The 22215-nt window shown below is 37.4% G+C and overlaps 2 protein-coding genes across 3 annotated transcripts in view; one reads left to right on the top strand and one right to left on the bottom strand.

Moving 5' to 3' along the window:
• LOC125271231 (B-cell receptor CD22-like) overlaps positions 1–22215 on the top strand; it is a 210943-nt gene that overhangs the window by 55624 nt on the left and 133104 nt on the right. The window lies entirely within an intron of this gene.
• LOC125271211 (protocadherin-like wing polarity protein stan) lies at positions 716–21044 on the bottom strand. 2 transcript variants are annotated; one of them, XM_048195223.1, is made up of 16 exons: positions 20880–21044; positions 19318–19386; positions 18006–18169; positions 16090–16131; positions 15888–15977; positions 15712–15801; positions 9514–9624; positions 9036–9149; positions 8861–8954; positions 8613–8725; positions 3819–3983; positions 3142–3267; positions 2792–3043; positions 2614–2712; positions 1782–1887; positions 716–1626 (listed from the first exon to the last, which is right to left on the bottom strand). In XM_048195223.1, the coding sequence occupies exons 1-16, from the start codon at positions 20953–20955 to the stop codon at positions 1538–1540; spliced, it is 1800 nt and encodes a 599-aa protein (XP_048051180.1). In that variant the 5' UTR covers positions 20956–21044; the 3' UTR covers positions 716–1537. The 2 variants fall into 2 exon arrangements, with proteins under 2 accessions (XP_048051180.1, XP_048051181.1); XM_048195224.1 differs by lacking the exon at positions 3142–3267.

Genomic DNA, 22215 nt, shown 5'->3' with positions numbered 1-22215 from the left:
CAGCCTCGACCTTTGCCTGTCCCCGTTTACGGTACTGCTTTGCCCTTGTCTGTAACACTGCTGTGTTTTAATAAAAAGCTGCAAATGGATCCGCACTCTGTTGACCCTTCATTACATATATAGCTCCAGTTTTTTGTTTATTTCTGACCCCTCCACGCCACAAGTGTTGATGGTTTTGGTCCTAAATTACTATTTTCTTTTTTTATTCCATGCACCTTGTTGGATGTGAGAAGTTGCACCAGACTATTAATAGTATATTAGTAGTATTATATTACTAATAGTATTATATAATTATATTACACTCTGTAACAATGGGAGAGACACTGCTGTTTACATTTAGTATGGTAAATGAAATATTTATAGTATAGGTATAAAGATATTTTAGTAGGCAAATTTCATGTAAATGAGAAATAATGCAAAGGAAAGTAAATTTTCTGAAATGTTGCGCTTTCTTGCGCTTGAATGTTAATATGGCCCTCCTATGAGGTGTCAATCACAGAAACGGCCCCCCGACAATTTGAGTTTGAGACCCCTGCATTATTGCATTTATTATTAACCATTTTGATTTTATTTCTGTTATACATCTACAAAACGTCATATTGAGAATTACCAGAGGTTTAGATGTTGATGTTTTAGGGAATGTTTCATTTCAGTGTTTACTTTTTAATATTAGTTTTTCTCTGGCTGCTCCAATTTTGTGTTTTTGAAGCACATTTGTTGTGACCTGCAAATAAAAAAATACGACCTGGTCATAAAGCTTGTTCTGATGATGACCTGATCCACTGATGTCATTCAAAGTCTAAATCTCTGATTGTATGTTTGATATGTAATTTTAGTATTGGTGATTGTAGTCCTGTAATTTTACAGCTTGAGATCCAACAGCAATAAGGACAATTTCAAACAACACGTCGAGCACAGAAACTACTTTGTTTAGACACAGACATCAAGAATCGGCATATGAATCTCAAGAATGGTGACAATGAACAAAATATTGGCAAACAGATCAGTTCTCAACATCACAAAACAAGCTACTAAAGTCAACAAAACAACAGCAAAATAAAAGCAAACTGGAACAATCAATGAAAATAAAAGGACAATTCAGCTGCATAATTTATTTATGTTGCAATGCATGATGGGAGCCATGGATGAGTTTTAATTGGTGGCTCCCATCATGCACTGCAACATGAATTTCATGTTCACAATCACTGAATTTAGCAGCATGCGGGACATTCCAAAATCACATACATCCAATCAAATTATATGATATAAAATGAGGGGGGAAAAAATCAGGAGATTTGTCATTGTACACTATGTGTGTAAATGTTTGGTCATTTATCATAAAAACTACAGAATTTCATTATTTTGCATTATGTTCATGATGATGGAGTGATTCTGATGAGGGCACCAAAGGAAAATTATACAGATTTTGACAGGTTTATTCAAAAGAACTGGTTCAAAAAAATATTTTTTTTTTGTTCAAGTCTTGGAAAATATTACACAAATGAATCCTGCAAACAGCCCATGCTGGGAAGTAGAATCATTTCTCTGGTATTATATTCTTCAGCTTGAGCATAGGCTTTCTTGGGATGACCACATCGTTGTCACTTTCACTTTCTCTCACTTGATCTGCAGACAAGCACAAAAGAGCTTGTTTTGATCAGTGACTGCATTGCATTGATGTCTCTGTTTTACTGACTTCAGTCAAATGGCACTGGAACAACAATGTTCTTGTTATGTTTAATGCTGAGCAATCATTTAAAACAATCTTGGTCTTTTCTCACCTTTACTGGAGGAGCTCTCAATATCCACAATCTCATTGAGAGAGCCAGTTTTGACTAGAGCGTTGTCATTGACAGCGGTGACACTGACCCTCACTGTAGTGATATTCTGCAGAAAATGAACACAAGCAACCCTTTTGTAGTGCAGACCAAAAGTCCATATTTGCAAGGTTGTCTAATTTGCTAAGTGCATCAAACGAAACTTGGAAAAACTTTAAAAGTTTCTAATATCTGGCAAATCAAGCAACAAGTTCTTTCTTAGAATCACTTGTACAAACACAACTTTGTATGCTGCCAGACAGGTGAAACCTTTTACATACTGTATATAGTGTAAGGCCTGCCAATAGATTGATGCTTGCATCTGAGAAATCTTTTGCCTTTATATATATATATATATATATATATATATATATATATATATATATGAAGACTTCAGATGCAAAAGCCTCTAAGTGCCATTTGAAATTTTCTTCTAAAATAAGCATTTTTATCAAGCTTGTATGTTTATGTTCAGTTATTTCACTTTAATGTCAATGAAAAGGACCTATTAATTGCCATTAAAGTGGAATTACTGAACCTAAACATACGAGCTTGATAAAAATGCTTATTTTAGAAGAACATTTCAGATGGCACTTAGAGGCTTTTGCATCTGAAGTCTTCATATATATATATATATATATATATAAAAATCAATCTCTGTGAACAGTCTGTTGGAATCGCTCAGTCTGTTTTTGAGACTAAGAATGTGCCAGTCATTTCAATCACAAAACTGTATTAAAGTCAAGAAAATAAATAGTCACATCATGCAATAATGCAAATAAGTGGAAATTAATACAATTCTTGGTGGGACTGCATGATCCATAGCAGCAATGACTACATCATACTCATCCTGTGTCTCCCGATCAAGCTCTCCAATAGCTAGTAAAGTCCCATCCTGAAACAGAAAGAAAAAAAAAATTGTGTGTAGATAGGCACTTAAAGCATCAGCGACGGTCCTTGTAAAGTCCTCTCACCTCTCTGAAGCGAAATAAATCACTGTGTGAGTATGTAGTGATGGTGACACGTCCATTTTCTCCAAGGTCAGAGTCTGTGGCTGAGATCACGCACACCTCTCCAGGTGACGAGGGTGTGTAAACACCTTCCTGAATCTCAATGCGCTCTGGGAAAGGAAGGAATTGTGGGTTGTTGTCGTTGACGTCCAGAACAGTGATGCTGACCTGAGCTGTGGAGCTCAAACCATCGACAGGCTGGTCTACAGCTACTACCTAAAGAACACAATGCAAGAATCCCATTTAGAAGGAATAGTCATCCTGAACATTTGGTGAAAATTTGGGTTCAAGAGAAGAATGTGATAGTTTTGTACTTCTATGTTGTAATTGTCTATAGTTTCTCTATCCAAGGTGGCATTGCTCCTGAGTGATATTACTCCTTGACTGTTGATAACAAAGGTATCGCTATCCATGATAAAGTGACCTTTAGAGAACCCACCCTAATTGGGGGAAAAAGAAAAGGTAAGTATATCAAGACAAACTTTGAAGTCTGGCTTGACAAAGCCTTACTTAGTTTAAAGTGGGTCATTTCCAGTGTAGGTTTTTTGTCATTTGAATACTTGGGTAGTTAGAAGAGAATTTTGAGTGTTCAGCATTTGCCATAAAGTGTTCTGAGTTGTTGGTAATTAATTGCTGTGCGGTAGTTAAAGTGTTCTAATTTGTTGTTAGGGTGGTGCTAAACTGTTGCTAAGGGGTTTCGAGTTGTTGAGTTCTGGATGATGGGTGTTGCTAAATTTTTGGACCATTAAAATGTTTGAAATGTTAGAAATATAAAGCAATACCATTTTTTACAGTTGTCATTACAATAATATTCAGCAGAATATCTGTTCTTATTTCTTGTGAATTTGGAGTGAAAGATTACCCAACCTAGAGATTTCTTGACAATTTTGATTAGATTCACCCTTGTGTGAGTGTGTATTATTATTATTTTTTATTTATTTATTTATTTATTAAAAAAATTAAATAACAGTTAGGTTTTAAGGAACAGTACCAGGTCTAGTTCGGTGACTCTAGTCTGAAGCACAAACTGGCCCTGTAGTGCATTTTCCAGAATAGATGTTGTGTATTCAAATCTCGGTGGGTTGTCATTCACATCCTCAATGGTGACGAGTACCACAGTATTAGCCGTCTTGCTGGCATCATCCTGCTGAGTTGCCTATTTTTACAAGGAAACACTGTTTAGAAAATATATATACGTACTGAAATCTCTTCAGATTCATAAGATCAGTCTAATGGTTTTAATTAATGTTTTTAGCAGTGTTGGGGGTAACGCATTACAGGTAACGGGAGTTACATAATCAGATTACTTTTTTCCAAGTAACTACACTGTTAAACCTTGCTGTAAAAAAAAGAGAGACCAAATTCTGACAGTAACAAACCATTTTCCATTAAAACAGAAATATACTGTAGAAAACAATGCATTCTGGGTAATATTTGTAATTTTCGAGAAAGTAGCCTACAGGAATATACTGTGAGTTAATATCGCTCAAAGTCGACACTCAGAGGCTGTGTTCTAAATCACACCCTATACCCTCATTCACTATTCCCTACATTAGTTCACTAATATAGTCCACTTGACAGAATGAATGAAAAGAAGAGAGTGAATTCAGACACTGATGAACATCTGATAAGCAGAATCACTGAAGGACAGAGAAACAAGTATTCAGTAAAAAGAGACGAACAGAAACACAAGAACTACAACTGACTTCAGCCACACTGAGTGTTAAACCAGTTCACAAACCTGTTTGACATTATTTCTTTCATACATGTACAGAAGTTCTTGTTGAGAATTAACAGATATGGATGTTGATGTTTAATTGAAAATAAAAAAAATTATTGAAGTTTGTAGTCTCCATCATAGTGACCAGTGTCTGCTTTAGTTGGGCTCTTGACTCTTCAACATTAGTTTTCTCTGGCTGCTGTAACTGAGTGTTTATAAAACACATTTGTTATGGCAAGAAAAAGCCAACATGAAGCTGATCAGGTTTATTGGCTGTTGTAACGATGTTGTAACTGTCATCATGGACTGGTCAAATTCACTGATCTCTTTCTGTGTCTAATCTTTGATTTAATGGGTAATTTATGTTTATTTATTATACTATGTCTGTGATTCAACAGCATAAGAACCAGCAATGTTTCAGTAACCGGTTATTTAGAAGAATATTTTGCTTCTGCATAACTTGGACAGCAGAGACATCAGCATATGAATCTCAACGATGGTGACATTTAAAGGTGTAATGTTGCAATGTATGCTGGATGTCAGCATTGTACAGAACTCCCAGCATGCACTGCAGCATGACTAAATTATGCAGCTGAATGAGATTCATGTGCTGATTTTTTATATCTGTGTGTCTAAATGCTCTAGATTTCTTTTTGTGCATGTTTTTTTTTAAAAATTCTTCATTGTTACTGATTGTTGTTGGAACTGTTTCACAGTGGCAATAATGTAAAAATGTAGTCTGTTAATAATGTAACTCAAAAGATTAAACACTGTGTGAGTTCAGTGAATCGAGAGACTATGTGATGGATATATCTTCATCAATATATAACTATCAGCACTCGATCAATTTTTTTCACCACATTTGTTTCTGCCATAACAAATGTGGCTTGCAAAAACAGTTAAGGCAAAGGTCAAGAGCTCAACTAAAGCAAATGCTGACCTCCTTACTGGTGACATCAAACCAAACATTTTCAATTAAACATCAAAATCTAAACTTCTGTTAATTCTCAATAAGATCTGTAGAAATAAAGTAAATCTGGTTAGTAATAAGTGTAATAATGTGTAATGGCTGGAAGACAGTTGTAGTTCTTGTGTTTCTGCTTCTTTGTCTCTTTTTTTCTGTTCTTGTTGTTCCTCCTCTCTTTAGTGGTTCTGCTTGTTAACAGCAGGTGTTCATCAAAAATGCTCAATCATCACTTACACATTGACTTCATTATTGCAACACAGCATCAATGTTACTTTTACTCTTTGTAGTGTGGACACTAGAGGATGTTCCTTTAGAGTTGAAAGGGTTAGAGTACGCCCCCAACTTTTGCATATGCCAGCCCATGTTCAAGCATTAGACAAGCCGGTATTAACGTCTGGATCTGTGCACAGCTGAATCATCAGAAGTTATGCAGGTAGGCTATTGTAAAGCAAGTAAGGACAATAGTGAAAATCGCAGATGGATCAATAATAACTGTTCATGATCCATGATATCATGATCATTTAGTGATATTTGTAAATTGTTTTCTAAATGTTTCGTTAGCATGTTGCTAATGAACTGTTAAATGTGGTTAAAGTTACCATCGTTTATTACTGTATTCACAGAGATCAGAGTCATGTCACTATTTTCATTTTTAAACACTTGCAGTCTGTATGATGCATAAACACAACTTCATTCTTTATAAATCTCTCCAACAGTGTGTAATGTTAGCTTTAGCCCCGTTAGCCACAGCATAGGCTACTATCAAACTCATTCAGAATCAAATGTAAACATCCAAATAAATACCATACTAACATGATCTGATAGGCTGCATGACGAACACTTTGTAAAGAACCATTTTGAGGGTTATATTAGCTGTGTGAACTTTGTTTATTCAATGTGTTATAGAGTTGAGAGCTTGGGGGCGGGGAGCGCTAGCATTTAAAGGGGACACGAACAGAATCGGCGCATTTTTAATTATGCCCAAAATAGGCAGTTAAAACGTATTAAAAAAAAATCTATGGGGTATTTTGAGCTGAAACTTCACAGACAAATTCAAGGGACACCTTAGACTTATATTACATCTTGTGAAATAGGGTTCTAGGGCACCTTTTAAGTTTTGTGGGTCACCATTGTGCTGAAGAGTAGAGCCTGTGCTTAAGTTCAGGAGAAGATCAAGAAATGCTGATGATATGCTGCGTATTGTTTTATTTAAGATGATGATGATTGTGTTGTTGCTAATGCAGTGAAAATCTCTTTGTTTAAAATATTTTCTGTAGACTCTAATGAAATAATTTCACAGTAATAAAATGCTCACATGATTAAAAAATATTATAAATATTAGTTTATAAATTTAAATGGCAGTGGGACAATTTAAGGCAGTCAGTTTCTGCAAATAAAATTAGTTAACGAGTTTTAACTTAGTTCATGGTATCTTTACAGTAACATACTGTAGATTGCAGTAAATAACTGTACAGTAAACAGTAAATTATTGTCAACAGTGTTGCCAGTAAAAAAGTAAAAATGTTCCCAGTTCCTGGTTCCTAGCCATGCCTTGTTTTTGGACCCTGGACTGTTTATCCCTTGTTTGATCATCGTTTGCTGCCTGTCTTGACCATTGCCTGTGACTTGGATTACTTTTCTGCCTTGCCCTTATGTTTCTGTTTGCTGGTGTTTGACCCTTGCCTGTACGACTACGCTCATTCTAATAAAGCCTGCGTCTGGACCTACCCCTTGTCGTCACAACTCCCAACGTTACAATGAAACAAAGACAAGGTCAGATAAAGGCTAAACAATACTCAGCCCTGTGTGTGTGTGTCTGGATTCAGTTTATAAAGGGTCCACTGATGGGAAACAGGTGCGAGTGTGTGATTGGTTCCTAGATGAGGGATTATGGGAAATGTAGTCCAGAGTGAGGTATGACTGTGTGTGCAATGAAATGGTGAACCGGCGACCTCTGGTGGGGAGTAGCAGGAACCAGCAGGTGCCAGATACGTAAAAGTAGTAAAGTAAGGGATTACTTTTTAATTTTTAATTCAGTATTCCTCAAAATAAATAAAAACACTGAAAATCAAATTCATAATATGAGGCACACCTGCTACAATTAAATGTTAAATAACACAAATATCCTTTCAGCATTTTTATCCCAATTTATTATCAATGTCTTTGCTGCTGACGTTTAATGATCCAAATCAATTATACAAAAAAAACAAAAAAAAAACAACAACAAAAAACACAAAAGTGTAGAACTTTCTTCTCTTGCATCCTATTCTTCAAGTGCTCTCTACTGTACAGAAATGGATTACCTTCAGCCTGAGACTAATTCATTGTTGGAGCAGCACAAAAAAAAAAAAAAAAAAGTTACAAACGTTTTCAATTATGTTTTTCAATTATGTTTTCAGTGTTTTCAATAAAACATCAACATCCAAATCTGTTAATTCTCAACAAGAACTTATGTACATGTATGAAACAAATAATGTCAAACTGGTTTGTAAACTGTAAACTGTGGCTGAAGTCAGTTGTAGTTCTTGTGTTTCTGCTTGTCTCTTTTTTCTGGTCTTGTTTCTCTGTCCTTCAGTGATTCTGCTTATCAGATGTTCATCAAGTGTCTGAATTCACTCTCTTCTTTTCATTCACTCTGTCAAGTGGGCTATATTAGTGAACTAATGTAGGGAATAGTGAATGAGGGTATAGGGTGTGATTTAGAACACAGCCTCTGAGTGTCGACTTTGAGCGATGTTAACTCACAGTATATTCCTGTAGGCTACTTTCTCGAAAATGACAAATATTTCCCAGAATGCATTGTTTTCTACAGTATGTTACTGTTTTAATTGAAAATGGTATGTTACTGTCAGAATTTGGCAATGTTTTTTACAGCATGGTTTTACAGTGTTTGCCAAACTAGAACTTTTTTAAATTAAAAACAATCAAGCAAGCCCAGCCCAGATGAGAAAAAGTAACACAAAAGTAACGTAACACATTCCTTTCCATAAAAAGTAACTAAATAACGCAATAAATTACTTTTTTAGGGCGTAACAAAATCTTGTAATGCATTTTAAAAATAACTTTCCCCAACACTGGTCTTTATAAACTTCTGATACCTGTAGGTAAACAGTAATCTGGTCTATTTCCTCTCTGTCTAGTGCCGTCGTCACAGAGATGACCCCACTGTTTTGGTCGATTTCAAAGTTGCTCTGATATTGATTTGGAAGGACTAGAAAAAAATGTCAGTATTTTTTTTTTTTTTATCAAAAACTTAATTCAGATTATGAGTTAATTTCATTATTATTGCTGTTTAGATTAGGAGACATGTCATGTAAGAGTGTTGTAAATCTTCTGTTAAGAGTACCTGCTGTTATGCTGTAAACTACAGGCACGTTGATTCCCGTGTCACCATCTTGAGCTTTTATGGCCTCGGGAGTGATATCTGAGAAGTGTCCTACCTGTGCATGGACAGAAAAGGTTTGATTTGTGTGCTCAGACATGCGTTTAAAGCATTGATCTTTTCCTCTGACGTCCTTTACCTGATTTTCCTCAATGGACGCCTTGTAGAGACTGTGATCAAAATAAGGGTTTAGGTTGTCAAAATCTATAACCGTTATTTTAACTGTTGTTGTGTCACTGAGTTCTCCTATATCCTGTAAGAAAACAAACTCACTTAAAAATGTTGGGATAAAAATAACCCCACAAGTAACTTAACTATTGTATTATATAAATAAATTATACTATAGGGTAATGTGTAACCCAAAAATTTTTTTCTATCTAGTATTGAATTACTATCAACCTTAAAATTATAGTTTTTCAGTCCAAAAATCTAAATCCTGTCATCACCACGGCTGTTCATGGTCCTCATCCATTTGAATGCAAAAAAAAAGCAGCTTGTACATTCTGCTAAACAGCTTTTTATGTTCCAGTGACCACTTTCAGGTGACCCAGTTGAAGTTTAGTAATTAAAGTAAAATTGATGAAGGGCTAGTAGGATGTCAAAGAGTTTATCTTTACTTTAGCTTCCACGGTGAAGATGTACTGTTGAACATTGTTGTAGTTCGGACGTTTAATCAACCTGATGTTACCATTCATTACATTCACTTCAAAGGCATCTGGTGCTGGAGGCTGTTAATAGAGTGGAAGTAAAGAATTAAAATGGGGACATGGAAAAAATCATAGTTTCAAACTGAGTTTACACAATATTATTTTCTTTTCTTTTGTTTCTTCAAAAATGATTTGCATGCATCAGCTCTATAACTAGAAAACATGAGATTAGACATATTCAGTGTTTTATAGATTGCGAGCTTTATTGGTATTAAATCTAGTCTGATGAATTAACAGAAAGTCATATGAAAAGAGCAATCAGAAGAAGAATAACAGTATAAGGATGGAGATGTAAAAGTGCAAATGTACTATTATAATTATTATTTATTTATTTGATTTTTTTTTCTCTGTGAAATACATTTTAGATACTTGTTTATAATCAAAGTGAAGAATCACTGAAGGAAAGAAAAACAACTAGAAAAAAAGAGAAAACAACTACAACTGACTTCCAGCCATTACACATTATTGCACTTATTATTAACCAGTTTGACTTTATTTCTGTCATACACCTACAGAAGTTCTTATTGTTCTCAGACAGGGTTTAAATTAAGCCAGGAGTAGGCCTTAATCTAGAATAGTTAATCATGTTTTAAAAAAAACTTGAACTCTGAGCTGACTTAACCTGAGATGGGAAACTCTGAGTTCCCTTTCGTGGGAACTGTCGACGCTGCGCGGAAACACATTGGGAACCTTCTGCGTGATGTCGTGACTGAAGCACTCATGTATCTAACCAATCGCGTAGCGAGACGTCAGAGACGGGTGACGTCACGGACAAGGAAACTATAAAGCATACCCGGATGCAGAGAACGCTAGCTTCTGTTGTCTTCAGCAAGCACTCTATGTTATCGTGTGTCTTATTTGGTGTTGTTTGTCTTATTTCATATAAACAAGTCACAAATCAAACAAATCAAACAATTTCTTTGTCTGAGGACAAGAGTATCTCACACCAATCCATATATTTATATATAAAAAAGACACGTATTATGGCGAGAAACAGCAGTTAAATGGGAGTTGAGTAAGCCCAGGAAGCTCTCGAGGGAGCTGTCTGTGTGCACTGTAAAAAAGAAACTCGCTCTCAGAATACTGTGTTCCAGTGTTCCCCGCGGAGCGGTTCCCCCCCTCCGGAGGGGGTCCTGTGTTAGAATATCTGACACCCATCCCCCTTTGGCACCCTCAGGGGGCCGTTATGCTAACCCTGCCACCCAGTGTGCATCAGGGCGGAGCGGTCTCCACCGACCCTCCGAGGAGGGTCGGTCATGACTTGATTCGTCTGTTTTCTGCCGGTGCGCTGCTTCAGAACGTCGAATCAAGTGCTCAAAAACACCAGAGGCCAGTCTCGAGAGACTGGTTCCCTTAGTACATTTTATGGCAGAATGGAAACTTCTACCGAATATATCAAAATGGGTGCTGCTCGTCATAGAAAAGGGTTACAGGGTGTCGCCCGCCCAGATTCAATGGGGTCTTTCCCATAGTGGTGAGCAGTCTCTGGTTATGGAACAAGAGGTTATGACACTCTTGCGAAAAGGAGCTATAGAAAGGGTTCCTCCTCCCAGCAAGCTGTCAGGCTTCTACAGCCGCTACTTCATTGTTCCAAAGAAGGATGTGTCCTATCATAGATTTACATGTGCTAAATTGCTCAATACAAAAGCTCAAATTCAAGATGCTTACACTCAAACGGATTATCCCACAGATCAGGTCCGAGGACTGGTTTGTGGCGATAGACCTGAGAGATGCGTACTTTCAGGTGTCCATCCATCCTTCTCACAGGAAGTTCCTCAGGTTTGCTTTCGGGGGCAAAGCTTACCAATACAGGGTTCTTCCTTTCGGCCTGTTATTATCACCCCGCACATTCACGAAGTGCGTGGATGCAGTGCTGGCTCCGCTGAGACTCCAGGGCATCCACATACTGAATTACATAGAAAGTGATTCTAGCTCAATCAGAGCAACTAGCAGTTCAGCATCGAGATGCTGTTCTGTCCCACATGAAAAGGCTTGGGCTGAGGCTCAATGCCAAAAAAAAGTGTGCTAGTTCCGGCTCAGACTACCACTTATCTAGGTGTAGTTTGGGACTCCACCACGATGCAGGCACATTTGTCTCCTGCTCGTGTGAGTTCTATTCTCGCAGCCGTGAAAGGGGTGAAGTTAGGCCAGTCACTCACTGTAAAACAGTTCCAGAAACTGTTGGGTCTGATGGCAGCTGCGTCCAACGTCATACCTTTTGGCCTTCTGCACATGAGACCCTTACAGTGGTGGCTCAGGACCAGGGGGTTTTCTCCGAGGGGAAATCCTTTTCGCATGATCAAAGTCACGAGGCGATGCCTTCGTGCTCTGGCCATGTGGGAAAATCCCTGGTTCCTGTCCCAGGGACCCGTGCTGGGAACTTCTGGTTGACGCGCAATGCTTACGACAGATGCTTCCCTCACGGGCTGGGGGGTGATCATGAGTGGTCGCTCAGCTCAGGGTCTATGGGAGGACCATCAGCTCTCCTGGCACATAAATCGGCTGGAGATGATGGCGGTGTTTCTAAAATTAAAACACTTCCTCTCAGACCTGAGAGGCCATCATGTGTTGGTCCGCACGGACAACACGGCGGTGGTCTCATATATAAACCATCAGGGGGGTCTGCGGTCTCGCCAACTTTACTACTTGGCCCGTCGGATCCTCCTATGGTCCCTAGGGAAGCTGCTCTCTCTGAAGGCAGCTTACATCCTGGGCTATAAAGGGAGCAGACGCCCTGTCGAGGCAGGGGCCGAGGCCCGGGCAGTGGAGACTCCACCCAGAAGTGGTGGATCTCATATGGAAAAATTTCGGTCGAGTGGAAGTCGACCTATTTGCTTCAGGAGAGTCAACCCAGTGACCACTCTGGTACTCCCTAACACATCCAGCACCTCTGGGTCTGGATGCTATGGTACAGATGTGGCTGAGGCTGCGTCTGTACGCTTTTCCCCCGTTCGCTCTGCTCCCGGGAGTTCTGGAGAAGTACGCCAAGAGGGGGCCAACCTAATACTGGTAGCCCCATTCTGGCCAACCAGGATATGGTTCTCGGACTTAGTGTCCCTACTAGACGGCTCCCCAATGGAGCTTCCCCTCAGAAAGGATCTCCTGTCGCAAGCGGGCGGCACGATAATCCATCCCCGCCCAGAATTGTGGAAGCAATGGGCCTGGCCTCTGAGGGGGCCAGGTTCATAGATGCTGGTCTCCCAACTGAGGTTGTGGAGACCATTCTTAACTCCTAAGCTCCCGCCACGAGGAAGCTGTATTCCTGTAAATGGAATTTATTTGCTACTTGGTGTAGACAAAATGATACGGACCCTGTCCACTCTTCCATTAGCTTCGTGCTAAGATTCCTCCAGGAAAAGTTCTCGGAGGGTTTATCTCCTTCAACCTTGAAGGTTTATGTTGCGGCTATCTCAGCCTATCATGCTCCTCTTGAGGGGGATTTCTCGGTAGGACGAGACCCCTTTGTTACACGCTTCCTCCATGGCACACTGAGGTTGAGGCCGGCCTGGGACTTGGCTGTGGTATTACAAGGGTTAGCTGAGGCTCCCTTCGAACCACCCTCACTGTAAAACAGTTTCAGAGACTGTTGGGTCTGATGGCAGCTGCGTCCAACGTGATTACTATTGGCCTTCTGCACATGAGACCCTTACAGTGGTGGCTCAGGACCAAGGGGTTTTCCCTGAGGGGAAATCCTTTTCGCATGATCGAAGTCACGCGGCGATGCCTTCGTGCTCGGGTCATGTGGAAAAAGCCTTGGTTCCTGTCCCAGGGACCCGTGCTGGGAACTCCTCGTCGTCGCGTAATGCTTACGACAGATGCTTCCCTCACGGGCTGGGGGGGCGATCATGAGTGGTTGCTCGGCTCAGGGTCTATGGGAGGACCATCAGCTCTCCTGGCACATAAATCAGCTGGAGATGATGGCGGTGTTTCTAGCACTGAAACACTTCCTCCCAGACCTGAGGGGCCATCACGTGTTGGTCCGTACGGACAACACGGCAGCAGAATGGTGAAAGCATTCCTTCACGCTAGACCTGGCTATGTGCCAAAGGTCCCCACCAATGTTCCAGGTCCCATTGTACTCCAGGCCTTCTATCCTCCTCCCTTTGAGTCTTCGGATCAGGAAAAACTGAATCTGCTCTGCCCGGTGAGGGCTTTGGATGCTTATGTCCACAGAGCTGCCCTGTGGCGAAAACCAGACCAATTGTTTGTCTGTTATGGGTCCCCTAAGAAAGGGTGTCAAGCTAACATTGGCAAGTATTTGAAGCTATGGCACAGTTGGGATTGCGTTCCCAATGCGTTTCCACGCAGCGTCGACAGTTCCCATGAAAGGGAACGTCTCGGGTTACAGATGTAACCCTGGTTCCCTGAGTAGGGAACGAGACGCTGCGTCTCCTGCCGTACCCCCAGCATACTTGTGAGTGCTTGCTTCAGACTTATCCCAGAAGCTAGCGTTCTCTGCATCCGGGTATGCTTTATAGTTTCCTGGTCCATGACGTCACCTGTCTCTGACGTCTCGCTACGCGATTGGTTAGATACATGAGTGCTTCAGTGACGACATCACGCAGAAGGTTCCCAATGCGTTTCCACGCAGCGTCTCGTTCCCTACTCAGGGAACCAGGGTTACATCTGTAACCCGAGACATTTTCAGTTTCAAAACAGCTGAATTGAGTTCAATCAACTCTGAGTAGGTTGACTCTGAGTTAAGCGCGTGCACCATGACTATAAAAAGCCATCATCAACGGAGCTCCGATATTACGATTCACCATGGCAACAGAACGTGACAAAATGACGTCAATGCAAGTTTAATTCTTATCACTGTAATATCAAAGGTGAAAAATGGCAGAACGGTAAGTTATTGAACTAATATTCATTTTCATTGTATCCCACATGCAAAAAAGAAGAAAGAAATAATCATTTAAGTGCATTTTTTTATTTTGCAAATTATGTTTTATAGTAAATAGTAATTAGATGCTATCTATACTATTTGCACCTCATTATTGTTGTACATTAACAGAATGCAATAAAAAAAAAAGTGTAAATGATTTTATCATTATTAAACACTCGTTAGGCCATTTACTTCCACTTTTAGAACATTTTCTTAATTTTTATTGAAAATAAATGCCTTTCTGATGTGATATGTGATGGGAAAAGGGATAAGAGCGAGCTCTGTGGAAGGCGGATTCAAACCCAGTCAATCGCGTCACAAGTTATTTTCCTCGATCAACACACTACTGCCTAGACCAGTTGCAAGAAAAAAGTCAGAATTCTGAGATAAAAACTCGCAATTGCGAGAAAAAAAGTCAGAATTGTGAGAAAAAATTCTGAATTCTGACTTTATATCATGCAATTGTGACTTTATATCTCAGAATTCTGACTCTATAACTCGCAATTGTGAGATATAAACTCGCAATTGCGAGATAAAAAGTCCGAATTCTGAGATAAAAAGTCGCAATTACTCTTTTTATTTTTTTATTTAGTGGCGGAAACGGGCTTCCATATATTAATGACAAAAAAAAACAAAAAAACTTTCGGTTAGGAATAAGATTAGTGAATTATTCTACTGATTATGTAATCTTAAATTCATTATTTTATTTTATTTTAGTTTGTTAATTCATGGTTTTATTTAAAAAGGGAAAAGAAAGAAAAAAAAAATTTGATGTGGATGTAAAGACACTAATAGTTGATTTAGTAATGTTTTCATGTATTTCCATGTGTCTTATGCAGAGTTATATATATATTAGTCGGAAAGTTATTTTGTGCCTCGGCCCCTTTAAGAGGGGGAGGGGGGAGGGGGAAGAGAAGAAGCGAGTTCCGATACTTCTGATTCTGATTAAAGAAAGAAACGTGAATTATCACCGTTGTAACCCGTGTTTTATTTATGTTATCCACGCTGTAGAGACTGGAGTGTTCACAGCAGAAAATAAGGGTTACATTACTATTGATTTCTTGATGAAATTTCAACATTTTCTGAACTTTAATTGTGGTTGCAAAAGTGATATTGATTCAATGTGGTTAACGTTGACATATTAACATTGATTTAGCGTTGTTTTGATGGTGGCTTTCTATCTGGGATATGTGTCAAATATTTAATAATCCTTCATGACTCACCAGTGCAGAATACCAAATTCTTTTGTTGGTATCAGTTGCATCTGCATCAGACGCCGTCACTGTGAACAGATATGAACCCAAAGCCGTCGTCTGGAATGAAAGACCAATTTACTAAGAGGTGTGATGTCCCTCAGAGGCCAAACACACTATACCTGTATAGAGATGTGACATTACACCTCTGACAGCGTGGCACTGTATGATTTGCTCTGGAAGATTGGAGGGTGTTCATTGACATCCCGAACATACAGTGTCCGGTGGTTTTTCGGCTGAAATGGAAAATTAAGACTTTATAGAAAAGGTTTGTTTGCTGAATCTTTATTTCTCTAATACTTTGCTTTATGTATTGATTTTATAATGTTATTGTTTAAATAAACATACCCCTCTTGCGCAGGTGATAAAATAATACACAGCATCTGCATACTAGAAGGAATAAAACATACAAAGTAACATACTATATGAAAAAAACAAAATACAATACTATCTATCTATCTATCTATGTATGCATTGTAAAAAGCACTATTTTAAATAAAGGTGACTTGTCTTGACTATCTATCTATCTATTAGGGGTCCAACGGTTCAAATTGCTCACGGTTCGGTTTGTATCACGGTTTTAGGCTCACGGTTTCGGTACAGTTCGGTATGTGCTATATTCAGGGAAAAAAGGACTACTGTCAAATACAAATAAAGAAAATAACAACAAATAATTAAGAACAAAGTGGTTAACAACACTGAATCAATGTTACGTTTGCACCCACAATTAATGTTTAAAAAATGTTGAAATTTCAACAAAAAATCAATGGAAATGGCATTAATGTTGGTTCAACATCATGCTTACACTCTCAGAAAATGAAACACAACTACAACTGACTTAAAGCCCCACAGCCTGAAATCAACTGAAGATAAAAGAAGACAATAAATCTCTCAAGATCTCAGTAGAAGTTCTTTTTGAGAATTAACAGGTTTAGATGTTGATGTTTTATTGAAAATGTTTGGTCACCATTTTGATGATCAGTGTTTCCTTTAGCATTGAGTTTGTGGTCTTTGTAACAGTGTTTACTAAAACACATCATTTGTAGCAAATAAATTAGAAACAAAATGATCGAGTGATATAGTTTTCATCATCGTAAAGCAAAATAACTTCCTAATTGTACTCCTGACCAAAAGTGTGTATTTGTTTTTAATAGGTTATATTCACCAACAATACTTTCTTGCTACAGATCAGACATTCTGAATCTTTGCACTGGTTTTCTTTGCAACAAATGATGTGTTTTAGTAAACACTGGTACAAAGACCAGAAACTCACACAAAAAACCAAGAGTCAAACTGCTCAAGTAAAGGAAACACTGACCACCAAAATGGTAACCAAACATTTTCAATAAAACATCAACATCTAAAACTGTTAATTCTCAAAAAGAACTATTGACTACTGATGAGATTTATTGTCTTCTTTTATCTTCAGTTGATTTCAGGCTGTGTGGCTTTAAGTCAATTTTCTGAGAGTGGAAGCATGATGTTGAACCAACATCAATGCCATTTCATTTCCATTGATTTTTTTTTGTTGAAATTTCAACATTTTTTCAACATTAAATGCAGGTGCAAAAGTGATATTGATTCAATGCGGTTAATGTTGACACATTATCATTGATTTAACATTATTTCGATCATTGCTTGCTATCTGGGCTGTTACACATGCTCTTTTTTCAAATGTTATATGTTTACTCAAGACATAACTGACTATGTTTGTTAGGATACTTTGAAAAGACAAACATGTTGACATCATTTTTGTGTGAATTTGTCCGTTCAAACGCATATTAGAAATAGAATGCTTCGGATGAGCGCACACACAAATCTTCTCACAGCGCATGAGTTCTCTTTCGTGTCTTGCTCATAAACATTTAAATTAGCAAGGCTTAAATGAGTTTAGTTTAAACACAGATAGCAACGTGCTGTTCAGGTGTCACCTGCGCTTGAGCACCATTAACACCCGGGTGATGACACCGTAAATGACTGCTCATATTCGAGCATATGGCACTTGCAGTGAACCAAGTTTACAGAGAGTGACGGTTTTGTCCACACATTTCATCATTGCTGTTGTAAAGTTTTGGGAAGCCAGAATGCGTATTCATTGACTGAAACATGCATTATCCGAAATCGTTCGTTCGAAATGAACTGCGGTGCAAGTGCGTGTCGAACCGTAAGTGGAGAACGTTATGGTTCAATTTTTTACCGAGAACTGGTGCACCCCTACTATCTATCTAATCTTTAGACACTGGATCAGTGAGGGTGGAACAAACCATGTATGTTTCTTCAGCATCCAGTGGTTTGATGGTCCGTACGATAGCGGTTGAGTCTCCTTCAGTGTAAACTAGCTCTAATATTGTCAGAACATTGGCAGTCAAATGTGGCTCCAGAATTGGACGATCATTAGGCCCGATATTAGTGATAATCTCTACATCTCCTGTAAACCAGATCAAATACACATTTAAATACATATTCTAACACACAATCTAAAACATTAAAGGAGTCATGAATTGAGAAATCAACTTTTCCTTAAGCTTTTGATAAATATGAGGTCATCGTACTCGAATATCCAGTAAGTTTCAGAACTGAAAACTTCCTTGTTAGTCCAATAAAAGCTTTTATCGACACCAGACCCATTGAACGACTGACCCTGGAATGTGCCTGTCAACCTTTCATGCCACAATCTAAATATAATGCCATAGATTTAAATGTAATCCAGCACTTTTCATGAGAGCTGTAATCACAACCCCAGATAGCAAGCAATGTTCAAAACAATGTTAAATCACTGTTAATGTGTCAACTTTAATCGCATTGAATCAACTTTTGTTAATAATGTACAATGTATTAAAAACATCAACATCTAAACCTCTGTTAATTCCCAAAATCAACATCAATGCCATTTCCATTGATATTTTTGTTCAAATTTGAAAAATTTTTCAACATTAATTGCGGGTGCAAAAGTGATATTGATTCAGCGTGGTTAACGTTGACACATTAACATTGATTTCACATTATTTTGATCATTGTTTGCTATCTGGGAACTCCACAAGCAGCATTACCAGCTTCACTTATTACTAACCAGACTAGCATTATTTCTGTCACTCATCTACAGAAGTTCAAGAAAACTGGATTTTTTTTTTACATCCTTATAACAAAATTCTGTTAGGTGGGTAGTTATTTCAAATGTAAATTCAGCCAATCACAGCAGTGGGCGTTTACACTGAAGTCTCATAGACACGCCCCTTAAAACAGAGCATTCAAATCAGAGAGCTAAAATCAGGATAGGATAAACGCCTTTTATTTCAAAATTATGACAATTTTTGATGTAAAAAGCATATCAACAATATAAATGCATCCCAGGAAACATAAACAATAAAACAATACATCTCATGACCCCTTTAATACTAGATAATGGCAGTATTATTTTTGTATTTCCACTCTTCTGATACTCTCTAATTACCAAGGTTCATTTAAGGTCCTTCATATAAATGTTAACAACATATTAAAATTAATAAAAACATTATTTATATGAAATATTATGACAAAAAACATAAACATGATATTATAAATGTGTGCATATTTCACCTTCATATCCCTCGTCGACAGTTCCCACAGTGAAACTACCTCCACTTACACAGTCTAACTTTGTGGTACCTTAAACAACAAGTAATTGGTTTCATGACTTAACAAACAGCTAAAAGATTAAATTTGAAACACACACTACATTAATATATAAAATACATTAATAATAAAACAAATTAAGCATTCAGTTTAGAAATTGGTCTGCATTACAGAACATTTGCTGATATGCTAGTAGCATGGTTCAGCTGCCATGTTCAGTTCTTTACTTCAAGTGTTTACCACAGCAGCAAGTCAAAGTTACTGAACAGCAGAGGTGGAAAGTAACGAATTACTCACGTTACTGCAACTGTGTGTGTGTGCTTCTACTTTTTTTTAAAGTATTTTTTAAAATCTGTAAAAAATCTTTTAAAAGTATTTTTTAAAATCTGCAAAAAATTTGGATGCAAACTGACTGCAAAAAGACAGGGAACACCATACCCCTGTGCTGATAAAGGTATGTCCCAATTATAACTTAGACTGAATGAATTACTTGTGTTAAATGAGACACCGCCTCGATGATGTATGCAGCCTTCAAATGCAACCACCGAAATGAGATGCAGGAAATGTCAAAATACACTCTGAAACTCAAAGGTCTTCACTACAACCCGTCAAAATAAAGTTTAGATGACAGATCTATATTACTGTTGTAGGCCTACAACAGAATGTACTTCTCAAAATAATAATAATAATAATAATAACAACAACAACAATAATACAATTTATTTAAACATTATTTAAGGAAGATATGTCCTGATTTTGTCCTGGTTTACTTTAGAAATCTCTGTTTGGCAGCACTTTGCCAAAATATAAAATAATAAGTTTGTTAGAATTACATTTGGTTATCACCGTTCTTGAATGTATTTGTATTAAATCATAAAAAATATAATTTTATGAATAAAATACATTACATAGGACTCTATTATTCTAACATTTGAATACATTTTTAATGAAAAAAATAAGCAATCTAATTTGTAATCCATTTAGCTGATTAGACATGTTTTACTGAAATTTTAATAAAAGTTTGTCACTAACTCAAATTTGTTTTAACCAAAAAACATGTTTTCATTAATTTAATGGTCATATTATCTGATGATAATAATAACAATCATAATTTAATAACACAGTTTATTTAATAATCGCGTATACTGTGATACCATGAAACTGATATTTTCTGAGACGGTTATTATAACATCAAAGTCTCATACTGGTGCGACCCTACACCCCACCTCACCCCCGCTGTTAAAAAAGTTACTCAGTAACTTATAAACTGCATTAAGTGAATGAGATACTTTTTACTTTTACTAGAGTATATTTTTAGACTGTAATGTTACACGTGCTTCAGTAAAATTTCATTGAAGTAATAGTGCTTTTACTTGAGTAAAATGTTTTATTACTCTTTCCACCTCTGCTGAACAGTGCACACTTAATAGGAAGTGTAAACTTGACATAATCAAATCTAAAACATGAGCATTTTAAGACTTTTGTCCTCAAAAGCATGTTTTTAAACATAGATAGATTTGACTTACCAAGAGCACTCCTCACACTGTGGACATGCAGACAAGCTAAGATAATTAACACAGAGAATAAGGCCATCTTTTCCATAACTCACTGTCAGTGAAGCTTGAATTGTGAAGAGAAGGACTATTTATTCACTTTCTGAGCTGTTATTTATTGGATGCCATAAACAATTTATTGGATGCCAGTCAGTGTAGGCAGTGACTGCAGAGTTTCACGTTGCGAGTTAATTCGAAAAACCTTTGCAACTGAACTTTTCTTAATCTTGTTCTGTTACTCATTCAATGGTTTTAATCACGTAGGTCTACTCTTGTTTATTAGTATACAGCCCTCTGGAATAACTTCCTTATGATTGAACAGTCGCAACATCGTAATGATAAACGACCATTGAAGTTTATATTTGGCTGCTGTCCGACGACCATTCTCATACGCTGAGCTTCACGTCTTTCATATCACTCTGTGCTCTCTTTCTCGTCACAATGGAATCATTTAAACTCAAATCAATATTTCAAAGCAACTTATTGGATAAACTGGCACAGAATAATAAAGAACAGTCAACTGCTCATTATAGTAAAATAACTAGTTCATGTCGGGATGTGACCATCCTGTCAGGGTTTATTTTGCAATAATGGATGGTATGATATTCCTTTCTATAATAATTAAATCTGAAGATCTTTATGCTGGACTCTTGAACAGGCTATAAAAGATGACAACAATGAATAATTCACACACTGCACTGCTGGGAAACTACAATGTAAAAAATAATTTTTATTTTATTTTATGGAAAATAACTACTTTTTTTTTTTACAGTATTTTTTTACAAACAATATCTGTAAATTAACAACTTGACTGTTATTTTAAGGATTATACACAGTGAAATCCCCAGAGTTAAATCAACTCTCCTCAGAGTACATTTGGTCCCTCTCTAAATAGTGTTAAAATAACACTGAAGCAGCGGTAAAGTTAATAAGATAATTAAGCAATTAATTAAGTGATGACTGAACATTAATGATGAAAAATGCATCCATTTTTGTGAATCCTCATAGCTGTTTATATAGCCACAATATCTTATAATGTCAAATGTTTAAACAAAAGCAAAAATGGAATCCGTTTTAAGGATTTTTCAGTGAATCAATTTCCTTTTTTTTTTTTTTTTTTAAGGATCCAGCTGACTGCTGGAGGTTTGGAGGAGCTCTTTATGTGTCTGTCACTTCTGGTGCAGAATCGTAGAATTCTGAATTAAAAGACAATGTAATGTTTGAGCACATGTATTATCAGAGCTAAATGGAGGCCACAGGGGTCAGTCAAATATTGAGGAAAACAATATAAAACTGATTTGGAAAACAC

This window comes from Megalobrama amblycephala, linkage group LG7 (assembly GCF_018812025.1).
Source record: "Megalobrama amblycephala isolate DHTTF-2021 linkage group LG7, ASM1881202v1, whole genome shotgun sequence".
Lineage (NCBI taxonomy): Eukaryota > Metazoa > Chordata > Actinopteri > Cypriniformes > Xenocyprididae > Megalobrama > Megalobrama amblycephala.
The sequence above is the reverse complement of the archived record's forward strand: the minus strand, read 5'-3'. Positions and strand labels throughout refer to the sequence as shown.

What these genes read in the sequence shown, in the direction of transcription:
- LOC125271211 (XM_048195223.1), bottom strand. Translation starts at nt 20,955, where the DNA reads ATGGAAAAGATGGCCTTATTCTCTGTGTTAATTATCTTAGCTTGTCTG. An exon ending in TCTTCACCGTGGAAGCTAAA is followed by an intron (nt 9,150 to 9,513) that starts GTAAAGATAAAC and finishes GTTTTCTTACAG; the next exon opens with GATATAGGAGAACTCAGTGA. An exon ending in AGATTACTGTTTACCTACAG is followed by an intron (nt 3,984 to 8,612) that starts GTATCAGAAGTT and finishes TTGTAAAAATAG; the next exon opens with GCAACTCAGCAGGATGATGC.